Source organism: Diabrotica virgifera, chromosome 5, assembly GCF_917563875.1.
Source record: "Diabrotica virgifera virgifera chromosome 5, PGI_DIABVI_V3a".
Taxonomy (NCBI): domain Eukaryota; kingdom Metazoa; phylum Arthropoda; class Insecta; order Coleoptera; family Chrysomelidae; genus Diabrotica; species Diabrotica virgifera.
Genome location: NC_065447.1, coordinates 132,728,838 through 132,747,346, shown reverse-complemented (window position 1 = coordinate 132,747,346; position 18,509 = coordinate 132,728,838). Strand labels below are relative to the sequence as shown.

Below are 18,509 nucleotides of genomic sequence, written 5' to 3'. Positions count from 1 at the left end.
ATTTTCTGCTAGAATTCATGCAGCTTCCTTGTATGTTAGTTGTAAAAATTACCACAGGTGATTCACAGATCATTTTGGGAGCAAATGCAATCGCATCATTATGGAAAATACTTCCACTTCTTAATTACCATTTAGAAACTCTAAAGAAGGAAGAATTTACCAACACTCTAGAAATATTAAAGCTGGGTGTAGATTCCGAAAACCCGATTGAATCCGGGCTTAAAATTATGGAGCCCATTAAGAATATAAATAAGACAACTTATGGGATAGCTTTAGAGTTACTCTACAGATATCCAGTTTAGCAAATCTATCAGATATCCAGCAAATCATAGAAATAAAATACATTCATAAGAACATTTGTTTTTACTATTCTTTTTACTAGGTTTAGGACAGATTTTACATATACTCGATTTCGATAAAAAAGGATTTTAATACAATTAAAACAATTTATATAAAGTATATTTATAAGTAACCCTAGTATCCCTAGAAAATCACCACCACGCCTTTTAGTTCTCATATATATATATATATATATATATATATATATATATATATATATATATATATTTCTTTGTAGTACCAATTGACGTCTGGACGAAAAGTATTCCCATTTGGCATCCGTGAATATTCACGGGCCACAATATACAGCGAATTCTGTTGCGGTACCAATTGGCATCAATCGCTGTTGCGGTTTCTTTGGCATCGATTGGTTTGGACCTTTAGCATCCATTGGTTTATGACTCAAGTCGACAATAATACCTAAAGGTTTCGGTGGAATTCTACCTGAGTCAATTCATCTGTTCAGTCATTGTAATATTTTGTTGTCGAAACGGATGTTTAAAAATTTAACTTGTTAGAGTATATTACTCTTTATCTATAAATTGTAGGCAGGTAGTTATTGCTTTTTTCGAGATTGAATATTTTTCTTTTAAAATTATGACAGCTTCAAATTTGATTTAATTTGCTAAATACTTTTATTTTACATTTTTTAAGCTCAGTAATTTAAAAATGTTTTATCGTCTTTTAACAACTTCTAGTCTGATTATTCCCTGAGTAAAAGAGCTCTGTTGTAATGAATTATTTGGTATTACTAAAGAAATTCTGGTATAGTAGGATTAAATGTTAAAATTAAATGTTACACTGATTGTAACTTCATGTCTTGGGCTGTTACGTCGCATTATGGGCTATATGTGCTGTATTTTCTCGTTCTTGTTCGTATTTCTCTTCGATTTGCATTTTCGATGACACTTTCCAATATTTTAGCAAATTCAAAGTCCATGAAAAATACTTAGAAAGCAAACAAAAGTACTTATAAGAGTATACGACCATTTGATAACACTCACTGTGAAAATTTTTGCAAGTGAAGATGTTTAAGACAACAGGCACATTATTGTGCAAAGTGCACATAACTTTCTCCTTTATTTTTTGGTATCTGACTTCTTACAACTGTGTGTATTTTTCTTTCCTCTGCCCATACTTCTCGTACGTCACTGAATCTGGTTTGATGTGGTATTATATAATAATAGATGCACAATCAAAACGAACCAGATTCTTTTACATTAAAAAGAGATAAAATATTATGTCCATATACTATGAAAAGCAATAATTAAAAAAGAGTCGTATTTTAACACATATTTGTTTTTCTTTAACCGTTTGTTAATAAATAATATATCAAAATTTATTCGACATAATGTATGTTTTATTTTAAGGCTGTAACATAAAAATAAGAATTACCTGTTATGAAGGCACTACATAGGTAATTATTATCTGTACCTAACAAAAACCAATTTTATCAAAATCAACCTAGTTTGAAATATATGGAGTCTCGATTATATCTCATGGTTGTGTTTGCCCTACGTAGAAAAAAATAAAATAAAATTACTGAAATCTCTTGGGAATTGAAGTACTCAAGAATTGAAAAGATGTTGAAATTACTGTAACTTTGAAGAAGTTGAAAATCAAATGTTTAAAGGTACACTTCTTTTAAACAAAATTCAGAATCAGTATTTTATCTCTTAACTTCATTAGAAGTGAATAATAAAGAAGTTATATACATACAAAAGGTTTTTGTAAGAAACACAGTTGCAAACATATAATTTACAAAATTTCTTGGTCTCTCTTTTTAAAATGGCGATACATAGCTTTCAACGTAAACAACGTTTTAGGAGTAGTGTCCACTTAATAGCTTCTAATGGTAATAGTGGGTTAGGGACAATTAAAACCTAGTTAATGTTTAAAATTTGCCAATGTTTTTACTTTATTTTAAGTCTTTATCAAGGCTATACATGGCACATACCTATAATGGTACATAAAATGATCCATTGTGATTTATATACAGTGAGGTCCTAAGGTAACGGATAAATTCAATATTTTTGTAACTAAAAATCTTTTGACGAAATCCTCATGTAGGTCGGTTTTTATTTTTTGTTGTGCATTTTTTTCAATAGAATCTTTTTATACAGGGCGTGTCGTGTAACAGTGGCCAATACCAACTTTCTTATTTTAGATACAACACCCTGTGTATTATTATATTTTTGAATTTCTTAGAATATTAGGTAAAATTTATATTTAATCTTCTATTCTTATCTTTAACCGTTTTTAAGTAATCGAGGTTGGAAAAGTGACATTTCGTGTATTTTTCCTCACAAAATCTAAACAGTTCGACCTAGAGTAAAATGGTTTTTACATTATTATCTTACTTTTTAATATGCTATCTAGTGGTACCAAACCCAGAGATGATAGGATTATATTCAAAATGACAAATTTTGAAATTTAGGGCCGACCACGACAATTTTCGTATTTTATTTTTATTTAATACCACTAGATAGCATATTAAAAACTAAGATAGTAATATAAAAACTAATTAAAATGGACCAAATCCAATAGTTGGCTGTATACCCTGAATCAATATAAAGACAAAAGCTTTTTGTAAATACAAAAAGCTTTTGTCTTAATATAAAAACCATTTTACTGTAGATCGAACTGTTTAGATTTTGTGAGCAATTGTCACTTTTCCAACCTCGATTACTCAAAAACAGTTAAAGATAGGAATAGAAGATTGAATATAAATTTTATCTAGAATATTCTTAGAAATCAAAAGATATAATAATATACAGGGTGTTGTATTTAAAATAAGAAAGTTGGTATTGGCCACTCTTACACGACACGCCCTGTATAAAAAGATTATATTGAAAAAATGCACAACAAAAAACAAAAATCGACCTGTACGAGGATTTCGTCAAAATATTTTTAGTTACAAAAATATTGAATTTATCCGTTACTTTAGGACTCACATGTCGTATGGAAATAATCAACATTGACCACACCGGGTTTATTTAAAAAAAAATAGCCTCGATAAAAACGTAAAATAGGTAAAGTCTATACGTTAGCAATTTTACAAAACCCACTATTACCATTAGAAACATAGACTAGTTAGAAACTTTATTTTAAAACTAGAACAGCTAAGAAAAAATGAATGTTTGTCCAACCTCAAATTCTATCTACAACATTTCCTTGGATTTACAAAATCCAAGAGAAAATATTAATATGACGACGTTTTAAAACGTTAATAAAATTAGGTTTAATTCAATAAGAAAGTAATGAAGGATACATTAAAACTATAGGATTGTAATAGAATATTTTATTGAAAATCGTAATCACTTGAATGAATTATTGTGATTTATATTTATTTTGTACAAATACTTTTATTGTGTCCCATTTCCTGTTTTTAAAAACATTTGGATACTTTTCTACCAAATTTAAAACTTCCATTTTTTTTGGCGGAATTTTCTTCTTAATATGACGTGCAAAGAATTTTTGCGTAAGTTCTTTTTCCTCTTTTGTCCATGGAACTAAAATACGTTTACCTTTCTCCTTTATTCTATTTTGTGACGGGATGTTTACTTCATTTTGTTGAAGAATAGGTTGATTAGTATTTTCTTCGTCACTATCAGCTTCTTCTGCGTCTTCCAATATCTCGTTATCGACTTCAATCTCATTTAAATTTCGATTTTTATATTGGTCAATATTAGTGTTTTGAGCGAGCAATAATATTTTGGAAACTTTTGCGGTTTGGTAAATGTCTGACGGGAGACGATACCACTCATCATGAGTTTTTGAGGTATGCCCCATAAATTTTGCTAGTTGTTCTAGTTCACCCTTTTCCATTTTTAAAATTTGTATTATTGTTGCTAAGTGTTTTCTGAGGCGAGTTGACGTGAGGGTAGTGATTTTGTTTGCATCATTCAACACCTTAGAAGCATGCTTTCTGAGAACATGATATCCACTGATGCAGTTAATAGTATTCGGTATGCCAAATAGGTATTCGTTGTAAAAGGTAAAAAAATTATTCCTATATTTAATTAAAGTGTCAACTCCACTTTTGGTCAATTTGTCAAACAGAACAGGTACGCCTCTACCTCTCTTACCTCTTATTACTATGCGTTTTAAAGAGTGAACTAAAATTTTCTCGGTTTCTGTTAGGACTTTCTCAAACTCTTTAGAAGATTGAGAATCATGATGTTTTAAATAAATATCTAAAGGTAATCTCTGCAGCTCCCCTACTCGTCTCTTTTTAAAAAGTAGTAAGCTGCAATATGTACCTTCGAGCAGACATTTGTACGCTTGTGTGTTATTCACATTTTCATCCAGGTGAGTTATTGAAGATGTTATAAGCTCATCCAGATAAGTCTTCATTTTCTGAAAAAAATATGAAATGGATATTAGTATTAGTAATTTATATTCGTACATAAACTGTTATTAGTATTCTAGGTGCATTATCTACAGGGTGAGTTTTTACTGTGAGATTGGTCGATAACTCCGTTAGAGTACAAGATATCCAAAAAAAGTTTTTAAGAAAAATTGTAGGCAATGATATGCTCCTTGCTTTGAAAATATGCCCAATTCTACAGGGTGGTTCATAACTGCGTGGTAAAGCAAAAATACATTTTTTTAAATGGGATACCCTGTATATATTCTCATATGTACATTTCTCTTATAATCCCTGTTCTTAAAATATAGGGTTCTATATTACTATACAGAGCATTTAACGAGTTATGACCATTTTAATTTCGAAATCTCTATGAACTAAAATGTCACAAATACACTAAAAAAAGATATGTAAAACGAAAGAAATATTTAGACATACTCACAATCGTTTATTTAACTATGGACGACCGGTTTCGACCACTAAAATTTACTGGTCATCATCAGGTCTCCGATATTGGAGAGTATATAACTGTATTATAGAACGATCAACTTAAGGGTAGGATCATGAGGAGTAGATATTTGGGAAATGTACTATCCCAAATATCTACTCCTCGAGATCTTACCCTAAAGTTGATCGTTCTATAATACAGTTATCACCCAATAGTTTGAACCAAGTAACACAAATGAAATTTTTACTACACGATAGTTTCCATAGCTTGTACCGGCATATAAGTATATTAGATAACCCTCAAACCATATTTAGGTTAGATTGGCATCTTACTTATTAGACCTCATAAAGCTTTTGTTGTCCTGATTTGTTGTTGATTTTTTAGCATTTTAATTAACTGTACCGGAGACCTGATGATGACCAGTAAAGTGTATTGGTCGAAACCGGTCGTCCATAGTTAAATAAACGATTGTGAGTAAGTCTAAACATTTCTTTCATTTTACGTACCTTTTGAAATGGACTCACAAGTGCAACCGATTCATAATTTGAATATACAATGAATTTATCAATTTTTAAATTAGTGTGCTAATGACAGTATTCTGACCAAAGAATTTTTCAGTAAAACATTCATAATGATATAGCAAAACAACAGGTAGGCTTTGAAAGAATGACAGTTGTTATACAGTCTACTTACAGCAATATCCTCAGCCATGGGAATCAGGGTCGGTTTATTAAATCGATTGATTTGAATATTCTGTCCAGCTTCAGTCGATATTTCTAACGCCCATTGATCATCGATAAGTTTTTTCATGACGTCTAAGCTCTTAATATTAGCAGAATCGACATCCCTTTGAACCTCCATAGAATAAGCAGAACTGATTGCTTTTTTAATTAATGTACCCATCTGAAGAGCAAGTGATGGTGACTGGAAACATTTGCTCTCGGTATTATAATTCGCAATTGACCGAGTTGCGGACACAATTGTTTTAAACTTTGAGGGATGTAGGAGGAAAAATAACGTTAAATTGCTATTGTTTTCAATTTTCCTGGATTGTATTAGAAGACGTGCTAAACGCCGCATTTGTCGTTTGGCTACTTGAATCAGATGTCTGTCTTTATGACTTTTTACATATTTCCTTCCTACATCGCATATAAGTTTGTCTTTCTTTGCTACTAAAGAGATGTCATCCGCAGCTAGTGAATTTAAAACACCCGAAGTCCTTAGTGGATCGGTTGATCCAAAATTAGTAGCCATTAGGTTTTGGGCTTCGGACTGATGTCGTACTTTTCCTGTTGCCTTTTTTTCATTAAAATAGCACCGTCTAATGTGGCGCCGAAGCGATTTTTTGGCATAATATCCTAAAAATAAACATTTAAAATAACAATTTATCTAAAAATTTGACAAATACCTTTACAGTGTATACATGGAAGCATGTTTGAATTAGTCGAAGATTCATCACTATTACTTAAAACATTTCTACGAAACACAGGTACGGATTTGCCAATGCAGAAGTCTCCCTCCTTTCGTATTTTATCAATGAAATATTTTCGTTTCGGATCCTTTTTGTCAAGAGATAAGTATTTTTGAACCTCAAGTTCATCACTATGAATTCTTTCAAGGTGTCTAGCAAAATTTAAAACAGGGATGTCGCAGTAAATACAATTGTGTTTTCTTCGTATCCTTCTTTTCTTCAAACATACACTGTCAATAAGTGAGGAATTAGTTTCATCCGCTGATTTTTCTATATTATCTGTAATGATAATAATAAGTATTATTATAAAATACTGAAAGCTGGTCTTTTCAATTACCGAGAGAAGATGATGCTATAAGTTCTTGATATATTGGATTAGGGGTAGAGTCATCTAAAATAGCATCATTTTCATACATCAAGTCACAATCTGTTTGTTGTTCTAAAATAATTATTAAAAATTAAGCCACCGATTAGTTCATAGACACATGTAAAATAAGGAAGATGGAGATAAGATAACTATTTTTTGTCAAGCGTGAGTACGTAATATGCTTATTAATTTGACCAAAATTTTGTATTCAAAGAAACTTACTATTTGCCACACTGTCATCTGTTGTTTCAATAGAAATAGGGTGCATTTCATATGAGTCATCCAAATCATCTAAAATATATTACAGTTATAGTTAAAGTGTTTGAAATCAAAAATAAATATGTATTACCACTGAAACAGGTAGGAGTATATTCGCTACCGTTTGATGATCTTGATTGATCGAGAGGCTTAGAATGGCACTCTAAAAGAGAACATTAGTAGGTGTAGAAAAATCGAAATAAAACTGACAAGGTTCAAAGTATATTGCCATTGTATAGCTTACGCAGATGGCCTAATCATAATAATATAACGCAAAATTAAGTATAAAATAAAATTATAATCAACGCTGCAAATAAAATTGTGTGAAAGATATATCGAAAACGACGGCTAATAAGGGTTTATTCTGAAACCAGTTTAAGATGGTTGCACATAGTGACAAAAATAAGTGACTATTAAAAAACAAAAATAGTAACTCAGGTTTTTAAGAATAGCAAAAATCAACAAGTTCTCCAGTGAGATATTATTAAGAAAATCGGTATCTAAACAACTAAGAGAAATAATAAAACAAAAATAGAGAATATAGAGAAGAAATTAAAAAGCTATAAAAACCAAATTTGCCGATGAAAACAAATTTTAAAAAACCAAACAAAACTTTAAATATGTGGACTGATTGATACTGATTGGAATATCAAACATTGATACGAATGAGTAGTGAAAAATTAAAGAAGAGAGAACAATTTTATAACATTATACATATAAACGAGGTGGTAAACATAGAAAAGGAAACAAAATTATGCGTTAAAAAGTCTGGCTTTAACTTGTAAACAAAGTAAAAAAATTAATGAGAAAAACAGACAACTGAGGAAAGATATTATACATAAATAATGTTAGGAATTCATGTAAAAATATAAAATAAATTGTAAACAGTGTACAGTGGATTTGGAAGAATGGGAATTGGAAAAGAAAGGAACATTTACAAGGACTGAAATACAAAAAAAAACGGAGAATAATGGTGAAAGAACAGTCGAATAGAAAACACGCGATAATTTGTGTAAGTTAATTAGGATAGATGCAAACAAAAAACAAGAAATGCCATATTAAAAGATTAGGACTTGGAATGCGACGATAATTAAGGAACAGTCAAGTTTTTATATTTAATTTACAGCTACAGAAAAATAAAATATTTTAGCAACCCTAGAAATAGAAAATAAAACAAGGGGAAGAAAAGGATGAATAGTATTCAAAGCTGGAAAACATTAATTGTTAATCTTCCAAAGATTGATGTAACAATTAGATAATGTTTTTTGGGAATAAAACCACATTTTTTCAGGTGTCCGGATTTTTTTGACCAGCAGTGCATTATTTTCACGAGTAAGTTTTAGATCTAGAAAATTTATTGAGAGTTTTGTTTAATTTATTGGAGTTATTTTATCAAAATGTCTGTTTAGTTACTACGGTATTTTTCGTTTTAGTTATTCCTTTTAAGATTTTTTAAATACACTACCTTTTTAACCAACCTATTAACTTAATTTTAAATAGTTTCCTTGGAATTAAGTTGTTTTGTGATTTATTCCTTGAAATTGATGCAGTAGCATTAAAACCCGTAGAAACCGTTTAATAGTTTTTTAACTTCTTTTAAGTTTTTAACTTCTATTAAGTAACTTTAGTGAAATTTTAAAGAATATTTATTTACCGTTATAAGAGTCAGTGATTTATCCTATACTATAAAAAGAATATAGCACGAAATGTAATAATTACTATGGCACTACACCGAGAATTTTTTAGGGGATTACCAAACGGGTTTTATAAGAGAAAGATTAGTGATAGATGTAATACATAATAATGACAGACGTTCCAGAAGCAAGCAAACAACTTTTTGTAATTTTTATTTAATTTAAGAGAACATAAATATGATAAGACGAGGAGATGAATAAATGTGTAAGACATTGACCACATTTTTTATGAATTGGAAATTTGTAATGTTAATAAGGATGACAGTAAAAGGTACACAGTAAAAAGTAAAAATGGAAAATACCCAAATAGATAGCTTTGCAATAAGATATGGACTAAGATATATTATAACTAACATGTAACTTACCTGTACTTAAGGCTTCATTCACTAATTTCACTGTACGTGAACGAAACTTATATTTATGTTTAATTTTGTTCATATTCATCGTACGTAGATCACTTCCACAAATATTAACAGGCCTCGAAATATTTCAGTACTACACTTAAAACTGATTTAAAATTTTAAGAGTAAGTTACCGTATTTATACTAAATTATCGGACAAAGATGTTTCATGATGTTATGAAAAATCCACTAAAAGAGGATTTACGATTTTACAAAAATTAAGGGCCTATCTTAGGATTACCAAAATACAATATAATATAATAATACACGTTCATGTCGTAAAACCTTTTGAAATCTTATTTAAATAATCTTTCCTAAAAGCAATGTTAAGAAAAGTGAGATAAAGAGTTGGCTGTTCTGCACATTTACATATTTTCCGAAAACTAAACAATGAATTAGGAAGATAATATAACTTAACAATGAAATGGGTAAATTATTGGGAGACAAGGAGATTAAACAGTAATATTGTTGTGTATTTTCAAAAGAAATAAACGTGACAAATCACAATATCCATAGTTACCTTTTTATAAAATGACGTATTATGTTATTCAGAAAGGGATTATATTTTTACAGGTAGGTACCTTGTAAGCTGTCGTTATCACTTTATTTTTCATCTGGAATATTTACTGTTTTAAATATATTTCATTACAGAATCTAATAAATCCTTAATCTGCATCCAATTCTATTTTTATTAACTAAAAAACATCATGTCGAAATTGGTGATCACGATTTTTATCTTCTCATGAAATAAATTATACCTAAGTATTAAATAAATATCATTTTTGCTCCATTTTTGTTCATATTTTTATACAGGGTGATCCGTAAGTAATTGTACAAAAAGAAACAGTAGACTCTAAACTTCAAAATATTCCCATTTAAGCCAGTTTGCTTAAAATGTAAATATGTATTAAGAAAGATACAGGGTGTTAAAGTTGAAATTTAAAATTTTATTTTTCGCTACAACTTTCATGTTTGTAGACATTTTTACGAATTAAAATTTATGACTGAGGGCTTTTGAGTACGAGGAATTATAATTTGATGCATACTTTGATGACTGATGTAGCTGATTGAGGACGCCACATACGCCACATAGGCGGCATACATTTGCGTTTAACTTTTTTGCTCTTTAAGTTAGCACTATTTGGGTAAAAAAATATTAGAGTTACATGATTTTAACAAAAAAAGGTATAATTGTTAATAACTTCAAAACTTAACAGTTTACGAAATAATCCCATTTTACAAATCAGCTGCACAACTCTGATTTAATGCAATTACTCATAGCCACGAAGGAGAAATAGGCTAAACCATGAATACTTCTTAATTTCGGTATGAAATACCTTTAACAAAAGTTAAGAATGTACTATAAAGTATGAATAATTAATAACATGCTACAGGTTTTGACATTGCATTATTTTATGTTTCATGAATTTGGCCAAATCTTATCATACGTTAATTCAATCCATAGTAATATTAAATTTACAAGAGAAATAAAACAAAACCAGTCAATAAATTTTCTAGACTTAAAAATTATAAGAATTGAAAACAAACACGAGTTCTCTGTATTTCATAAACCTATACATACTGACACAACCATACACAGTACTTCATCCCATCCTGCACAACATAAATTAGCAGCCTACTATAGTATGTTCCACAGATTGACAGAAATCCCAATGTCAAATAATAACTTCGAAGTAGAATTGAATATCATTAAACTTATAGCAATAAATATTGGATACAACGAACACATAATAAACAAAATGTTACAGCAAAAACTACTCAAGAAAGCCCTTAAATCAATCTTCCCACCACAAGAGAAAAAGCCCAATACAATATATTGCTCGATCACGTCATATACAGGTAATATATTAACTAAAATAGCCAGACAGATCAAAAGAAAAGAATAACACCAGCATTTAAATATATTAAGAACAACAAGAGCCAAACGAAAAACATGCACTTACACACTGGGGTTTATAAACTCACCTGTGGAGACTGTCCAAAAGCTTACATCGGTCAAACCGGTAGAGCCTTCAACAAACGTATAACAGAACATAAAAGGGCTTTCAATAATAGGAAAACAGAATCCACATATGCACTTCACCTTCTAGATCATAATCATTCTTTTAACGACCAATTTCAAATTCTTCACGTCCAAAATAAAAGCCTTAAGCTATCTTTATTAGAATCTATGAAAATTAAAAGACACCAATTCTGAATGACCAACTTGAGACTAACAACTCCCCCCCTCCTCAATCTGTTCAGTGAAACTATATAACCTGAACGCACAGTAGGTTAACCATCACTTAAGAAAGGCAAGTTGCCGAAACAGCTGTAGTGACAATTACTAAATAAATTTTGTGGAAGTACAGAAAACAAAAGTTTTCAGTTGTTTTATTCTAGAAATTTTACATTTCATCATAAATTGTTAAGTTTCACACTAGTTTTTCAAAATGAGAGATGACAGAATGATATACAAATAAGCAAGAAATCGTTCTTGTTGTTACTAATGAAAATGGTACCAGTATTCGACAGGTGGCAAGGAATTTTATCGTCAGTTCTTCCGTCATCCATCATGCTTGGAATCGATATGTAGAAACCGGTCGATATAAAAGACGCATTGGACAGGGTCGTAAAAGGAAATCAAACCCAAGAACTTCCTTCAGCAGCACGGGATTCAAACCATGGATTGGCCACCCCTGAGTCTCGATCTAAATCTAATTGAACATAGCTTAACTTTTTGGATCAATAGCAACAACTACTCCGATGGCTAATGCCTCTCCCGGTGTTGAATTACACTATTGATCCAAATGGTTGCAGAACAACACAACTCACCAAGTGTGAAACACTAGACAGCTGTTTCGGTCCACCCAGACTATCATTAGTGACGTTTGGGTTCACCATTGGAAAGTTGTCCGTTCTGCTTTGGGGACTGTGTCCTCTGACTATAAAATATAAGCGAAAAATTTCAATACACTCTTAACTGCTCAACATATCAAGGTGTTATAGCAGGTGTTCCGCGTGCAATGCTGTCATGTTCACATGTACAGCGTGGAAAACAAGAGTCATTTGCTGTCGGTTAAGGTTACCGAAAACCCAAGCAAAGCTTAACTTTTTGGATCAATAGCAACAACTACTCCAGTGACTCCAATAGTGAACATGGCAGCATTGCACGCGGAACACCTGCTATAACACCTTGATGTGTTGAGCAGTTAAGAGTGTATTGCATTTATTCGCTTATACTAATTGAACATCTTTGGGATATGTTAGATAGATGTGTCCCGAGGCGCCCACATCCACCTCAAATCCTTCAACAACTAAAAGAAACTCTAATCGAAGAATGGGAAAATATAGGTACCTCAACAAGATATCGACAGGCTTATACGCAGCATGCCACGTAGATTTCAAGCACTAATTCGCGCTGGTGAAAAATACACACGATATTAAGAATCAATTTTTCTTCATATCCTTACGTTAGAGATGTGGAACAACTGCTTATTCCATTTCATTTGTTGTAGTGTTTTCAAGTTGTTATGATTATCTTCAAAATGGTATGTAGAAATGGTTTTAATTTATTAAATTTATTTGAACAAAACATGATTCCTTTATTCAGGTAATAAGATTTCTATATTGTTAAAATTATTAAGACGCAAATATGTGTGAGGCAAAATTAATAACAAACTATGAACGAATAAATAAACGAAACACAAATATAGAGATATCAGCAGGAGTGGTGAGAAAAGCAAAGAATAGTAGAAGGCAGGAGAGTAATAATATCCCAGTTAAAGACAAAAAATGATCCAGAAATTGAAATTTCATAAGACACTTTAATAAAATATAGGTAGAAGAGCGAGCACTAAATCCTACATATCTGATCTACCCGAAAATGTATTACTTTGCTATAATATAAAATACTAGTTATGTTTGGATCAACAGAAACAACTACTCCGAGGGCTAATACCCCTACCGGCATTGAATTATACTATTGATCCTATAGTCGCAGAACAACACAACCCATCAAGTGTGAAACGCCAAACAGCTGTTTCGGTCCGCCAGACCTCATCAGTGACGCTTGGCTTCTCCATTGGAAAGTTGTTCGTTCTGCTTAAGGGTACAAGGTCCTCTGAATCTCAAATGTAAATGAGAATGCAATCCACTCTTAACTGATCAACATTTAATATGTCATCACAGGTGTTCCGTGTGCAATGCTGCCAGGTCACCCATGTACAGCTTGGAACAACAAGAGCCATTTGCTGATCGGTTTAGGTCACTGAAACCCAACCAATTATGTTTGGATCAACAGAAACAACTACTCCGAGGGCTAATACCCCTACCGGCATTGAATTATACTATTGATCCAATGGTCGCAGAACAACACAACCCATCAAGTGTGAAACGCCAAACAGCTGTTTCGGTCCGCCAGACCTTATCTGTGACGCTTGGCTTCTCCATTGGAAAGTTGTCCGTTCTGCTTAAGGGGACAAGGTCCTCTGAATCTCAAATGTAAATGAGAATGCAATCCACTCTTAACTGATCAACATTTAATATGTCATCACAGGTGTTCCGTGTGCAATGCTGCTAGGTCACCTATGTGATCAGTTAAGAGTGGATTGCATTCTCATTTACATTTGAGATTCAGAGGACCTTGTCCCCTTAAGCAGAACGGACAACTTTCCAATGGAGAAGCCAAGCGTCACTGATGAGGTCTGGCGGACCGAAACTGCTGTTTGGCGTTTCACACTTGATGGGTTGTGTTGATCTGCGACCATTGGATCAATAGTATAATTCAATGCCAGTAGGTGTATTACCCCTCGGAGTAGTGGTTTTTGTTGATCCAAACATAATTGGTTGGGTTTCGGTGACCTAAACCGATCAGCAAAGGGCTCTTGTTGTTCCAAGTTGTACATGGGTGACCTGGCAGCATTGCACACGGAACACCGGTGATGACATATTAAATGTTGATCAGTTAAGAATGGATTGCATTCTCATTTACATTTGAGATGCAGAGGACCTTGTCCCCTTAAGCAGAACGGACAACTTTCCAATGGAGAAGCCAAGCGTCACTGATGAGGTCTGGCGGACCGCAACAACTGTTTGGCGTTTCACACTTGATGGGTTGTGTTGTGCTGCGACCATTGGATCAATAGTATAATTCAATGCCGGTAGGGGTATTAGCCCTCGGAGTAGTTGTTTCTGTTGATCTAAACATAATTAATTGGGTTTCGGCGGCCTAAACCGATCAGCAAATGGCTCTTGTTGTTCCAAGCTGTACATGGGTGACCTGGCAGCATTGCACACGGAACACCTGTGATGACATATTAAATGTTGATCAGTTAAGAGTGGATTGCATTCTCATTTACATTTGAGATTCAGAGGACCTTGTCCCCTTAAGCAGAACGGACAACTTTCCAATGGAGAAGCCAAGCGTCACTGATAAGGTCTGGCGGACCGAAACAGCTGTTTGGCGTTTCACACTTGATGGGTTGTGTTGTTCTGCGACCATTGGATCAATAGTATAATTCAATGCCGGTAGGGGTATTAGCCCACGGAGTAGTTGTTTCTGTTGATCCAATCATAATTGGTTGGGTTTCGGTGACCTAAACCGATCAGCAAATGGCTCTTGTTGTTCCAAGCTGTACATGGGTGACCTGGCAGCATTGCACACGGAACACCTGTGATGACATATTAAATGTTGATCAGTTAAGAGTGGATTGCATTCTCATTTACATATAAAATACTAGCTTTTATCCTCGATTCGATTGTGATGGCGTCTTCTGCCGAGAAGTATCCCTTGAAAATACAACTTTTTTTAATAAAATGTATCATCTGTGCTTATTTGTGTCCCTGTCAAAATTGCAAAAATAATCAATATGATCGGTTAAAGCGGGGAATGCGAAAAAAAACAAGCCGACAAACACCTTACACTCACATTTATAATATTAGTTAATATTTTCACAGAAAAAAAGACAAAGCATAACCAGAGATAGATAAAAACTAAGCATCTTAACGAAAGAATCTTATTAACACAGCGCCAAACCACATTTTCAAAATTCACAACATTTTTAATGCATTTACAACCCCTAACATTAAATGCTTTTTATTACACAACGTTTTAGCAATGTGCTTCAAAAAATTATACACATGGCGCTGAGAAATAAGGTTATAAAACCTTTCAAAAAGAATAAAAGACTGCAGATAACAAGAAAGTAAGATAAAACCAATAATATATTGTAAATCCAAAAACTAAACAAAAAATATCCATTCTAAGAATTAAACTCAAACGCGAATCGACCAGATGTTACTCGAACCTTTATAAACCTGGAATCTAAGACAATCTAAGTGACTAACTGGCTTCCAAAATCGTATCACATCCTGTAGATGCCAATTGAACCGCTAAGCTGTAACGACATGAATATCGCTTCAACTCAATATACACAAATCGATGGTGGCGCTGCTTATTTTTTGCCTCGAACTACGATTTATTTACGAATCAAAAAACGGTCCAATTGGATTCCGGGTTCATATCGCGTAGAGAGCCTTATAATATCATCCACTATGCGTTTCTGATATTATTTTGAAGAGGTCAATTGGCATCCGAATACCGGATGCCAATTGACCAGCGGAAGCCAATTGAACCTACAACTTTACATGTGGGAAGTCAATTGTTACCGTAAATAAATATATATATATATATATATATATATATATATATATATATTTATGCACAGATATCAAAGTGAGGTCCTGACATTACGCGCACTTAGTGAGGACCGGTAGAAAACGTAGACATAATCGTTTCAACTCTTCATAGTGACCTTGACAAGTAAATAGCAATTAAAAAATGACGAGTATACACAAAAAAAATTACGTATATGTGCCCCGTATTGTTCAAGTATATTGCCACCTAAGTGAGGCCATTATACGCAGCTATTAAAGTGAGACTGTATATACTTTTTCGTTATGCGCACAAAGTGGGGACAACTTTACGTGTATATTTCCTTACAGCTCATCAAGTGAGGACCATACAGTGTTGTCGATAAATATGAGATTAATCGTTTCTACTGCCTTTTTCTGTATAACACAGTAAGAATTATTATTGTTTCGATGTTTCAGTCACTTGTAGTTATAAGAAGATGTGGACTCTTTGTTCTTGCTCGTACTGTTTGTTAATTTTATAACATTTTAGTACCTCAGCATTAAATCACGGTAGCCTTATCGGAGACTAGCGTTAATAAAGAAATAGTTTTATATTTTTTAATAATTTACGTTAAAGATGGATAGGAAAGCAAGAATTTTGAAAATAGCGTTAGTTGAGAACAATAATAATCAAAATGGAGGACACAGTGATAGTTCAGTTATGTGAAATTTATATTGAACTTAACATATAAATATAAAAGCCCGACTTTTGATCTAAGGGGAACACAGTTTTTACGGTACATACATATCTGTCATTTGTCAACCCCCTACCTTCCATTTTCCCCACCCCTTATTTTTAAATAGGGAAGAGGGGCGTGTGCTAGCTCATTTGAAAGGATATTCAATTCTCTATCCAGTATTATTAACATTGACATAATTATCTATACAGAGTGTATTTTAGTATAGGTACTGTTGCCCCTGTCGATTTTCATTTTGAAATGAAAATTTTAGAACCTTAATTTTAGTATACAAGATGATTTACTTAATTTAATTAAACTTAATGTACCTTTTTTACTGACTTAATTTTACAGTTATTCCACTAGATGGCAAATACAGTGAATATTTGCATATGTTTTATTTCGAATAATCATTTTAAAATAGTTTTAGTTTTCTATTTTCTCTGAAAATTGTTGCAAGCTTCTTGTTCTTATACTTAAAATCATGTCACTACAAATTTATACGAGACTACATATTAAGAGTATAGAAAGTATTATAATATATGACATACATGCTTTTTTCCATTTATTGAAGATATTTCACCTTATCCTGAAACAATGCAATGTGATCAAGTGTCCTCAACTAAAAAAATATATCCCACTATTTTGATATTAAATGTATATTTTGTACTATAAACCGTATTGAAATAGATTGCAACATGTGTGCGTGGTTGGGATATTGACTGCGAAACCTAAGGCTTCATTCGCCTAATCATATTTACTTTTGATTCTTATAACAATAAATAAAATTGATTAACATTTTATATCAATATTATTAGTGTTTTTAAACAATATCAGTATGATATATCAGTATGATAAAGTCAAGATAAACAATACTATAACAGAAAGCTTTGAGGTCAAACAAGGACTGCGACAGGGTGATCCATTATCGCCTATAATGTTTAGCATATTACTAGAAAAGGTTATACAGGAATCAAACATTAATAGAACAGGTCTGATCTACCACAAAAAACATCAGTGCTTGGCATTCGCAGACGATTTGGTAATCTTGGCTAGGAGCAAAATAGAACTTATAGAAACACTCATGAAACTCGAGGAGAGGGCAGCAACCAAAGGATTGTATATAAATGAAGCAAAAACAAAGTATATGGAATGGACAAATAAGCAATTCGTTCGGGGGCAATACATAACAATGACAACAGCGAAGGGAACACAGTATAAATTCGAAGAAGTTGAGAGATTTGAGTACTTAAGAACTGTCTTCACAAGAGATCCTAACTGTGAAGAAAAAATACAAAAGAGAATTATGTCGGACAACCGCGCTATATTTGCTTTTAATGGGTTGTTAAGAAGTAAACATATCACGAAGAGCAAAACTAAGAACTTACAAGACCGTAATAAGGCCGATAGTAACGTATGCTTCTGAAACATGGGTCACAACAAAAAACATCAAGAGTTGTTATTAGTTTGGGAGAGGAAAATGCTGCGCAAAATCTTCGGTGGGAAAAACTTAAATGGACAATGGGTAAGAAGAACAAATAAGGAACTAACTGAGCTCTATCAAGATCCTAACATACTAGCAGTAATTAAGGCGCAAAGACTTAGATGGTTGGGCCATGTGCAGAGGATGATTCCATCTAGAATTCCCAGAATGGTACTATCTAGTGCATTGGCAGGGAAAAGACGAAGAGGAAGACCGAGGTCACGATGGAGTAATGGAGTTAGAGAAGATATGAGAAGAATTAACTTAAGGAACTGGGAAACAAAAGCGACTGACAAAAGGGAGTGG

The 18,509-nt window shown here is 32.6% G+C and overlaps 1 protein-coding gene across 1 annotated transcript; it reads right to left on the bottom strand.

Annotated features, from left to right (window-relative positions):
* Positions 1-3,625: 3,625 nt before the first annotated feature.
* Positions 3,626-11,735, bottom strand: LOC126885164 (uncharacterized). The gene is made up of 7 exons (XM_050651585.1): positions 9,312-11,735; positions 7,344-7,415; positions 7,217-7,285; positions 6,965-7,066; positions 6,565-6,906; positions 5,850-6,514; positions 3,626-4,698 (listed from the first exon to the last, which is right to left on the bottom strand). Exons 1-7 carry the CDS (start codon positions 9,388-9,390, stop codon positions 3,670-3,672), a joined length of 2,358 nt encoding a protein of 785 aa, XP_050507542.1. The 5' UTR covers positions 9,391-11,735; the 3' UTR covers positions 3,626-3,669.
* Positions 11,736-18,509: the final 6,774 nt, after the last annotated feature.

Coding starts and splice junctions, on each gene's coding strand:
- LOC126885164 (XM_050651585.1), bottom strand. CDS start 9,390: ATGAATATGAACAAAATTAAACATAAATATAAGTTTCGTTCACGTACA. Junction 7,416..9,311: donor GAATGAAGCCTTAAGTACAG/GTAAGTTACATG, acceptor GTTCTCTTTTAG/AGTGCCATTCTAAGCCTCTC. Junction 6,515..6,564: donor TCCATGTATACACTGTAAAG/GTATTTGTCAAA, acceptor GTTTATTTTTAG/GATATTATGCCAAAAAATCG.